Genomic DNA, 11,290 nt, shown 5'->3' on the forward strand with positions numbered 1-11,290 from the left:
GGCGCCGTTTCGCTGCTTGCTTCTTCTGGGGGCGTGTGACGTCTATATTAGTTTTGGCACCTGCTATTTATGACTAACTAATTATATATACTGGGAACAGACCGGAAGTATTGGCACCTATTGTACTATTGGCTTCTATTATACCATATTGCATTGCTTTGTATGTGCTTGCTATGTCGGTCTGGTTCACCATATTATAGCCTGTTTATATATGGAGACTATATAGATCTGTGAGAATACCTGCTGATTATATTGCATTTTTATTTAAATTATTTATTATATACGTTTGTGTATTTATATCAGCAGGCTCTCTATACATAGATTATATATATATATTACTTGCAATGAATGGGTACCCAGTATAAAATATATATTCTTACAGATATATAGATTAGTGATTGTTCACTGCCAGGCCTTACACATTATTACACTGTTCCATGCTGTGTCTGTAGTTGTCCTTCCCTATGGAGGTTGTTTTAACCCTGTTTATTGTTTTTGGTCACCTTTTAATATTATTTCAATAAAAATATATTTTTATGTATTTCTTGCCTACATCACTCATTTTCCAGGGGCCATTGTACCCTATGGATATTTTTTTGTTATAAGCCATTAGAGTGGCCTTTTGAGCAAACTACTCCTTGTGGACATTTAGTATTTATCTCAAAAAACTTGTCAGATACAGCAATCACTTCACCATTGTGGCCGCTGCAAAGAATTACCAACAATATCACGCACATGGACTACAAGTCTCCTCATGCCAGTGTGGCAATTTCCACAAGGAGAAATGTTTCCCCACATAACACAACACACTTCATTCCTATATTGTCCTCCATTGAAGAGTACTGTTTTAACAGAAACCTACATATGGAGTAGTAAATCAGCAACCACTCTAAGTAATCTATATGGGCATGTAGGTCACAGGGAGCTGAATAAAATAATTTCTTGATATTTCTGACCAGTTGTTTTATTTCTGAGTAATCCATGTTTTTCTTATATGTTAATGAGCTGTTCACGACCATGGGTGTATGATAATCTGCCTCCGGAGACCATTTTAAATAAAAGGAGTTACCAGCGTGAGACATGTAACTAACAAATTTGCTGCAGCTCTCACAGCTCTGATGTATTGTACTGTAAGGCTACTTTTACACATGAGGATGTTGCAGTCAGGCACAATCCGGCGAATTTTGAAAACAAAAAAAAAAAAAAAAAAAAAAAAGGATCAGGCAAAAGTTGCCGCTGGATCCGTTTTTTCTCATAGACTTTTATTAGCGCCGGATTGCCTCACGTTTCATCCGTTTTTTGCTGGATCCGTCGAAAATTTGTTTTCTGGCGGCCGGAGAAAACGTACATAGGAATGTTTTTTCTGTCCAGCAAAAAAAAACGCACAGCGTCGGCTCCGGCTAAAGACGGATGAAAGGTGAAATGATGAATCCGGTGACCGTTTCCGCTTTTTCATGCATTTTTCCATTCAAATCATTCTCTCTCTCTTCCCCGGAACAGGAAATCCAAACTCTATCCCCGGGTAATAAAAAACAAAAAAAAACAGATCCAGCAAAAGAAAAAACAATCGGTTGCAACAGTTTTTCACAATTTGCAACGGATCCGTTTTTTTTAAAAAAATGGCCGCAATGTGCCTGACAACAAAAACCTGATCTGTAAAGTAGCCCAACACAGTCTGCATGTGAAATGGAAGCTGAAGCACTGAGCGGAACCTGCAGATGAATCAGGTATAATACACAGTTCTGCAGTGAGATCAGGAGAGGAGAGAGAAGTCATTACACATCACACTGGTATTATCCCCTGGCATTTAAAATAAGGTCTGGAGGCAGATTCTCATGCAGATCAGTGTCCCGGCCATAGTCTTGAATAGCGCAGAATAATTCAGATTGCAGATATCAAGGTATCATTTGATTCAACTTTCTATGACCTGCATATTGACAGCTTAGAAGGGTTTATCCTACTGACAGATTCACTTTAAAAGTGGTTGCCCGATTTGGAAAACCTTTTTATAAATCAGACAAATCATTCTTAACCCACTTAGGCTACGTTCACATTTGCGTTGAGGAGGGCTGCAGATGGCTGTGTGCTTCCTCCTTTCTTCCTCCGTCAAGCTCCGCCTACTTCTGTATGGGTCTTGCGTTTCCCTGCGCACCTAACATTGGGTACACAGGGACATACGTTGTATGCAGATGCATCCACATGCAGCGATTTGAGGAGTGCGGCGGCCGCACGAAATGCAAAGTTTTGCGTTTTCGTGCGGTCGCCGCACAGCTGAAATCGCTGCATGAGGACACATCCGCATTTCTTGCGTACCCAATGTTAAAGATAGGTATGCAGGACGCATACAGAAGTAGGCGGACCTAAACGGCAGAAGTGCGGAAGTGGGCGAAGCTTCACGGAGGAAGCCCCCCCATAAGCAAGTGTGAACCCAGCCTTACCGGCATTGTGCTTAATAGTACGCCGATGTCGGAATCCCTCCCTTTGATGTGGGCTCCGGCGGTGAGCCCACACATTTCACGGGATATAGTAGCTGTTCAAAACAGCTGATGTGCCCGCAATGGCAGTGTGTGGAATCGCGATCCTCCCGCGGCTAGTAACTAATTAAATGTCGCTGTCAAACGCAGAGCGGCATTTAAATGGCGCACACTGGTGACCTGTGTCACGTGATTGCGGGTCACCGGTGTGTCGGCATGACAACCCCAGGTCTCCTGGAGATTTCTATGGTTGTCAATGCCGGATTGCTGTGAGCGCCGACCAGTGGTTGGCGCTCATAGCAAGTCAGCAATTCTACTACATATAATCCGGGGCCTCCCATCTTCATACGACGTCGTCCTCTTCTTTGCTTCCTGTCGGTGCTCCTGCGAAGGTGTACTTTGTCTGCCCTCGGCCTCTCTGACCTTTCTCAGCGCCTGCGCACTGCAGTACTTTGCTCTGCTCTCAACAGGGCAAAGTACGCCTGCACCGGAGCCGCGACAGGAAGCAGAGGACGACGTCATATGAAGATGGGAGGCGCCAGACCCCAATGCCAATCGGACCGGACCGCAGCAGGACCGCCCCTGGGTGAGTATAATCTAACTTGTTTTTCTTATCTTTCAGGTTACATCGGGGGCTTATCTACAGTATTACAGAATGCTGAAGATAAGCCCCTGATGCCGGAGGCCTTGGCTCATATACGATTTTTGGATTGACAGATTCCCTTTAACCCTGCTGTTCTGTTGGTCAAAAATGACCGACTTTGAACTTCAATATTCTTTAAAATATTCAAGATGCGGCTCTGAAACCCGTGGCCGACCGACCCATCCTCATTTAAGTCAATCAACCACAAGTTTCAGAACCGCATCTTGAACACCCCAAAAAATACCAAAGTTCAAAATAGGTCTCCCCAGACCGAACAGAACAGCAGGGTTAAGGGGCTAAAATAGTATGTCCCCATAGGCCGGGTTCAGACAACCTTATATCACGGTCTGTATATGGACTGCAATATCTGGACTATCCTCAGGTCTCCTGACCTACATTTGCAGGGTCATAGACACATGCGAGGAAGTAACTTCGGGTCGGGAGACACACTGTTCAGGCTTTGCAGTCCGTAGACTGACTATAATATACCTCTGTCTGAAACCAGACTTAAACATGATGATCAAGAGGTCCTGCTGCAAAGTACTTATTGAAATCAATATGTGTCTGCTGTTTTCGTCAGGTAGTTTGATACTTAGATATAACACTAGCTTACCTATCAGCCCATCTACTTGATGCATAAAAAGGGATTGTCTGCAGCAGAAACTCAGTTAAATCTTTGTAAACTTGCAAACTTGGTTCTTACACTGAATTTTGTACAGGCCACTGGTCTCCTTTTTAGATAGTAAAGTTGAATGTGCATCTTTACGTGGATCTACCTTCCGTACAAATAGAGACCGAAGCCACCCGCTCTCTCTGGAATCCGACGAATAACTGGAGGGAAAAAGATGGATGGAATGTTAGGAAAATGTATTTACTCAAACACAGAAGGCAGTGAGTGCAAAGGCTGACATTAATAGTAGCATCATTTGCGTAAATTGTGAACATTTTTTTTTTTTTTTTCAATTAAAATTCTGCATTGATCAGTTTCTTAAAGTCTTAAAAATGTTTTCCACTAGTACGTTAGGATATTGATGACCCATTCTTAGGACAGGTCATCCATACCAAGTCAGTGGGGGCCTAACCATCAAAGTCCCCAAATCAGCAGTTACCAGCTCGATGCAAACAGTATATGGCGTGGAACACCACTGATCTGTCACATTGTTTAGTGGGAGTCGCGGGCACCAGGTACTACAGATCAGCTCTAATTAATTTGAAGCCTCCTCTTAAAGGGAACCTGTCACCCCAAAAATCGTGGGTGAGGTAAGCCCACCGGCATCAGAGGCTTATCTGCAGCATTCTGTAATGCTGTAGATAAGCCCCCGATGTTACCTGAAAAAGGAGAAAAAGACGTTATATTATACTTACCCAGGGGCTGTCCCGCTGCTATCTTCTTTCCATGACGTCCTCTTCTGATCTTCAGCCACGGCTCCGGCGCAGGCGTACTTTGCTCTGCCCTGTTGAGGGCAGACAAAGTACTGCAGTGCGCAGGCGCCGGGCCTCTGCGCACTGCAGTACTATCCTCTGCCCTCAAGAGGGCAGAGCAAAGTACGCCTGCGCCGGAGCCGTGGCTGAAGATCAGAAGAGGACGTCATGGAAAGAAGATAGGAGGCGCCGGAGCGGACCGGAGACGCCCATCCGACCTGACCAGCAGCGGGAACGCCCCTGGGTGAGTATAATCTAACGTCTTTTTCTCCTTTTTCAGGTAACATCGGGGGCTTATCTACAGCATTACAGAATGCTGCAGATAAGCCCCTGATGCCGGTGGGATTACCTCACCCGCGATTTTCGGGGTGACAGGTTCCCTTTAAGGCCGGAGTCACACTACAGCGAGATACGGCCGAGTCTCGCAGGTTAAAAACAAGCTCTGGCACCGGCACTCCGGACCGGAGTGTGCGGCTCCACGTATTGCTATGTGGTGTCCCTCTTTTAAACCAGACAATAGCGTAGCTTACTCCGATTATCTAACTGAAGTCTATGGCTGTAGCACGGTTTAATGAGAGATGCAGATATGCTGCAATCATTTGAGAAGGGGCTGATCTGTAGTACCCAGCAGCTGCCACTAACTACAGTGCCTTGCAAAAGTATTCCGATACATTATCTAAAGGAAACTGCATTATATATATTTGTGGGGAAAAAAAAAGTGTTTGACGCTTTCCCAATTACCTATTTGTTTGCATGCTTGTCACACAAATGTTTCAGATCACAAACCAAATTTTAATATTAGACAAAGATAACAAGTCAACACAAAATGCAGTTTTTAAATGAAGGTCTTTATTATTAAGGAAAAAAAAATCCAAACCTACAGGGCCCTGTGTGAAAAAGTGACTGCTCCCCCCCCCCCTTAAAACATAAATTAAATGTGGTTATTCCATGTCTCTATAATTTACTACATCTCACTCACACAAAAAAAATGCCAAAAATCCCACAAATTCCCAGTAAGCTGGTGTACACCAAGAGACATAAAAGATTGCTCTGTATGTTCAGAATATGAGCTGCCTATAAAACTGATGAGGAGGACTTATGGTAAATGTAATTCTCAGTTATTTCCTAGCTCTCTACCAACAGCCACCATTTTGCCATTGAAAATGGGATTCTGGGTGGTGACAGCACATTTTATAAACCTCTTGGTGGTCTATAATGGGGGAATGTGTTACTGTAAATTCCCTGATGAGGCAAGCGTTTCTCACCTAAATTTAAAGGGAATCTGTCACCCCATTTTATGCCTATAAGCTAAGGCAGTGGTCCCCAACTCCAGGCCTCGAGGGCCGCCAACAGTGCAGGTTTTCAGGATTTCCTTAGTATTGCACAGGGGTTGGAATCATCACCTGTGCAGATGATCACATTACCACTGATGCAATGCTAAGGAAATCCTGAAAACCTGCACTGTTGGCGGCCCTCGAGGCCTGGAGTTGGGGACCCCTGAGCTAAGGCCACCACCATCAGGGGCTTATCTTCAGCATTCTGTAATACTGTAGATAAGCCCCCGATGTAACCTGAAAAATAAGAAAAACAGGTTATATTATACTCACCCAGGGGCGGTCCTGCTGCGGTCCGGTTCGATGGGCATCGTGGACCGGCGCCTCCCATCTTCATATGACGTCGTCCTCTGCTTCCTGTCGCAGCTCCGGCGCAGGCGTACTTTGTCTGCCCTGTTGAGGGCAGAGCAAAGTACTGCAGTGCGAAGGTGCTGGGAAAGGTCAGAAAGGCCCAGGGCACACAAAGTACGCCTGCGCAGGAGCAGCGACAGGAAGCAAAGAAGAGGACGACGTCGTATGAAGGTGGGAGGCCCCAGACCGGAACGCGACGCCTATCGGACCGGACCGCATCAGGACCGCCCCTGGGTGAGTATAATATAACCTGTTTTTATTATCTTTCAGGATACATCGGGGGCTTACCTACTGCATTATAGAATGCTGTAGATAAGCCCCTGATGGCGGTGGCTGCAGCTTATAGGCCTAAAATGGGGTGACAGATTCCCTTTAAAAAAAAAAAAAACAACATCAGAGGCTAAACAAAAAATACCACCCTACTGATGCATCCTTTTCCTGCAAAAAATAAATAAGGCTACGTTCACATTAGCGTTCTGCCGGGCTGCGTCAGGCGCAGCCGCAGCGACGCTTGCGCCCCTATATTTAACATGGGGGGCGCATAGACATGCGTTGTGCTGCGTTTTGCGATGCATGCGTTTTTTTTTGCCGCAAGCGTAGGGCGCAGAGGACGCAGCAAGTTGCATTTTTTTGGTGTCCAAAATTCGGCAAAAAAGGACGCATGCGTCGCAAAACGCTGCGTTTCAGCGTGCGTTTTTGTTTGCGTTGTGTCTCCAACGCAACATCGCACAACGCAAATGTGAACGTAGCCTAAATGTGTTTCACATATTGCTGTACTCCCCCTCCCCCCCACACACAAACACACACTAAAAATGCAGCAAAACCTGATACCTGTGTTTTTTGCAATTACTAATAGCTTTCTATGGGTGAAAAAACGCTGCAAAAACGCTGAAAGAAATGACATGCTGCCTTTTGCAAGAAACAAGGAATTGCACAAAATACTGAGAAAAAAAAAAAGGTGTGTGCATGACAATTTTGAAATCACAGAGACTATGCTGGTACTGTAAAATGCAGCTGAAAATTTGCATTAAAAAAAAAAAAAAAAAAACAGCTACGTGTGAACATAGCCAGTGCTATGTCATTTTTTTTTCTATATCTAAAGCACCTTCCATCATGTATCCCTGTCACGTATTCCCTAAAGTGTGCATTCTGTGACGCAAGGGGGACGAGGAGGGTAAAGGTTGTTTGTGTTTCATGGACTTGGGAGTGATTGACCTTTTGCTCAATAGTCATAGTAAGTAAACAAATTTAGTCAGGTTTATGTGTCTCTGCACTGGAAAACTAGTGAGCTCAGTCCTAAGAGTTTCTGGAAAGCCACCTCCAATCCAAGACTATGGTAATGCAGTCATAATTAAACTACATTGTGGCTCCAGTTCCAGGTCATATTTGCATAGAAAAGAATGGTGCCCAGGTTGAACTCCCCATTTATCAAACCCTGTACCTGTTTTTCTGACATTTCAAAGCTGCATGCATCGCAGACCATTAAAAAAAATAAATAAACTTCACAACATAACACAGTAGAAGTGAGTTACTACAGGTAAGTCACTGCATCTGTCACACGGATGATTAGAAATTGTGTGCAAACTGATAGCGTGGTAATGCGACCATCTATATACATAATTGTCTAAGGGGTACTTCCGTCTGTCTGTCTGTCACGGATATTCATTGGTCGTGGCCTCTGTCTATCATGGAAATCCAAGTCGCTGATTGGGCGCCGCAAAATAGCCACGACCAATCAGCAAAGGGCACAGTCCGGAAGAAAATGGCCGCTCCATAATCCCCGCAGTCAGTGGCCGGCGCCGGCTCCATACTCCCCGCAGTCAGTGGCCGGCGCCGGCTCCATACTCCCCGCAGTCAGTGGCCGGCGCCGGCTCCATACTCCCCGCAGTCAGTGGCCGGCGCCGGCTCCATACTCCCCGCAGTCAGTGGCCGGCGCCGGCTCCATACTCCCCGCAGTCAGTGGCCGGCGCCGGCTCCATACTCCCCGCAGTCAGTGGCCGGCGCCGGCTCCATACTCCCCGCAGTCAGTGGCCGGCGCCGGCTCCATACTCCCCGCAGTCAGTGGCCGGCGCCGGCTCCATACTCCCCGCAGTCAGTGGCCGGCGCCGGCTCCATACTCCCCGCAGTCAGTGGCCGGCGCCGGCTCCATACTCCCCGCAGTCAGTGGCCGGCGCCGGCTCCATACTCCCCGCAGTCAGTGGCCGGCGCCGGCTCCATACTCCCCGCAGTCAGTGGCCGGCGCCGGCTCCATACTCCCCGCAGTCAGTGGCCGGCGCCGGCTCCATACTCCCCGCAGTCAGTGGCCGGCGCCGGCTCCATACTCCCCGCAGTCAGTGGCCGGCGCCGGCTCCATACTCCCCGCAGTCAGTGGCCGGCGCCGGCTCCATACTCCCCGCAGTCAGTGGCCGGCGCCGGCTCCATACTCCCCGCAGTCAGTGGCCGGCGCCGGCTCCATACTCCCCGCAGTCAGTGGCCGGCGCCGGCTCCATACTCCCCGCAGTCAGTGGCCGGCGCCGGCTCCATACTCCCCGCAGTCAGTGGCCGGCGCCGGCTCCATACTCCCCGCAGTCAGTGGCCGGCGCCGGCTCCATACTCCCCGCAGTCAGTGGCCGGCGCCGGCTCCATACTCCCCGCAGTCAGTGGCCGGCGCCGGCTCCATACTCCCCGCAGTCAGTGGCCGGCGCCGGCTCCATACTCCCCGCAGTCAGTGGCCGGCGCCGGCTCCATACTCCCCGCAGTCAGTGGCCGGCGCCGGCTCCATACTCCCCGCAGTCAGTGGCCGGCGCCGGCTCCATACTCCCCGCAGTCAGTGGCCGGCGCCGGCTCCATACTCCCCGCAGTCAGTGGCCGGCGCCGGCTCCATACTCCCCGCAGTCAGTGGCCGGCGCCGGCTCCATACTCCCCGCAGTCAGTGGCCGGCGCCGGCTCCATACTCCCCGCAGTCAGTGGCCGGCGCCGGCTCCATACTCCCCGCAGTCAGTGTCCCCGGCTCCATACTCCCCGCAGTCAGTGTCCCCGGCTCCATACTCCCCGCAGTCAGTGTCCCCGGCTCCATACTCCCCGCAGTCAGTGTCCCCGGCTCCATACTCCCCGCAGTCAGTGTCCCCGGCTCTATACTCCCCGCAGTCAGTGTCCCCGGCGCTCCGCTCCCCGCAGTCAGTGTCCCCGGCGCTCCGCTCCCCGCAGTCAGTGTCCCCGGCGCTCCGCTCCATACTCCCCTCCGGTCACTGCTAACAAGAGGGTTAATGCTGGCGGTAACGGACCGCGGCCTACAGCGCAGCTTTATACTGATATCTATTTACTCCAGCAAGTCGTCTGATGAAGGTCAAAGTAAATGACCAAAATGTTACCATTTTATTGGATAGCTTTATTGAATAAATAGTCCTCATTTATGAATACAAAGAGTGCAAGAATTTGTTGTCTAGTTGACTGTGCCCAGGGGGCCCGAACAGCCCTTTGTGCACTGCATGTATAGAGCAGGCTCGGGAGCTGAGCCTGCTCCTCACAGGGCAGATGCCGCTGTGATCTAGTGCTAATAGCGATGAGCGAACGTGCTCGGATAAGGTGTCATCTGAACATGCTCGGACACTAGCTGAGTGTCTGTGGCGTTCCCCAATAATATGTCCCAGTCCCGGTGGCTGTTTGACAGGTGCAACACATGGCCGCAGGGACTCGCACATAGTTTTCGAGCAGCACGTCAAAGTCACTCAGTTAGCATCAGAGCACGTTCGCTCATCACTAATTACTTTGGAGCTAGTTCTTATTGCAGCAGGTTAACACACTTCTGTTGCAAAAGTGGCATTTAAGAGGCAGCAAGTGGGGTGCCAAATGAGCGGTCATGTCAGCAACGTGTGTGCCAGCGTGTCTATCCGGGCTTCTGTAGGAAAACAGTCATTTTACAATATGCGCCAAAATCTCGATATTCAAGTGTATTGTTCAAGTCCCTCAAGAGAACTAGTAAAGATAAAAATGGTAATAATTAAAATATATAAAAGTTAAAAACACTAATTTTCAGAGCATTAAAATCTAACAAAAAAAATAAGTGAATAAAAATCAAGAACGTACTTGGTTTCAGTGTGAAATTATTAAGGCAAAATTGTTTTTTTGTCACCTTTGCCTCCAAGAAATGCAATAAAAAGCTGAGTTATATGGACCCCAGATAACACCAATAAAAGCGAATCCATTACCGCCATAAACGCCCTGAGACAACTCGCCCGGCACGAAATATAGAAGGTACAGCTCATCCCGGGCGAGAAGGAAGAGGGGTCCACAGACACCAGTGGATTTTGCCCCCTCTCAGTCACCAACCATAAAAACAACTGGAGTCCAGCAACCTCCACTGACAGACTTTGGTGATTAACCCCCTAGGCTCACAATGATACCAGGGACCATTACCCAGCAGGTCAATCACATCTACTGCAGCTAGAACACCAACTACACTGCCCACAAATATAGGGAGACGTTCACACTGACCTGCACACAAGCGGTTAATGCATGCTACAGCAGAGCGGTCCGCAGCAGCACACAGCATAGTCAGGTCTGCACGACACCCTACTTACCAGCGCCTCAGCTCGGCCATGCTTTCTGCTCGGAGCCCATAGCGGCGGCTGAGCCCCGGGACCCGGGATATCCGTGACAGCAGCATGTTCTCAGCGTCACATGAAAGCTAGGAGCTCAGGTGGATTACTAAGCGTGCGCGTCCTCACTGCGCGTACCCGGAGCTTCACTGCCCTCACTGCGCAGGTCCTGAAGATGATCTGCGTATGCGCGCCCCCTACCGGCTGTACTTGGAGGGTGACGTTGACTGGAAAGTTCAGCGTGTTGCCATTGATTTGCACTGCACTAAGCATAAGCTGTCTGGGATTTGTAAGAACATGTAGGGTACAAATTCCTATACATGGTTATGGGCAAACAACAAACAAAACAAAAAACAAAGTAGCATTATGCTATGTGCACATGTTCAGGAATTCATGCAGAAAATTCCTGTGAAAATCCAGACATTTCTGCCAGTTTTCCGCATGAAATCCGCATGTGTTTTTTTTGCGCGTTTTTTGCGCGTTTTTGAC

At 48.6% G+C, this 11,290-nt stretch overlaps 1 protein-coding gene across 2 annotated transcripts in view; it reads right to left on the reverse strand.

The window, feature by feature from the left end:
• Nucleotides 1-10,952, reverse strand: part of NIPSNAP1 (nipsnap homolog 1) — a 67,690-nt gene extending 56,738 nt beyond the window's left edge. For both annotated transcript variants that reach the window (XM_069760059.1, XM_069760057.1), the window contains exons 1-2: nucleotides 10,784-10,952; nucleotides 3,821-3,948 (exon numbers count right to left, since the gene is read on the reverse strand). In XM_069760059.1, the coding sequence (XP_069616160.1) occupies nucleotides 3,821-3,948; nucleotides 10,784-10,869 (214 nt within the window). In that variant the 5' untranslated portion in view covers nucleotides 10,870-10,952. The remainder of the gene's footprint in view (nucleotides 1-3,820; nucleotides 3,949-10,783) is intronic.
• Nucleotides 10,953-11,290: the final 338 nt, after the last annotated feature.

The sequence above is a fragment of the Ranitomeya imitator genome, chromosome 1, assembly GCF_032444005.1.
Source record: "Ranitomeya imitator isolate aRanImi1 chromosome 1, aRanImi1.pri, whole genome shotgun sequence".
NCBI classification, from domain to species: Eukaryota; Metazoa; Chordata; class Amphibia; order Anura; family Dendrobatidae; genus Ranitomeya; species Ranitomeya imitator.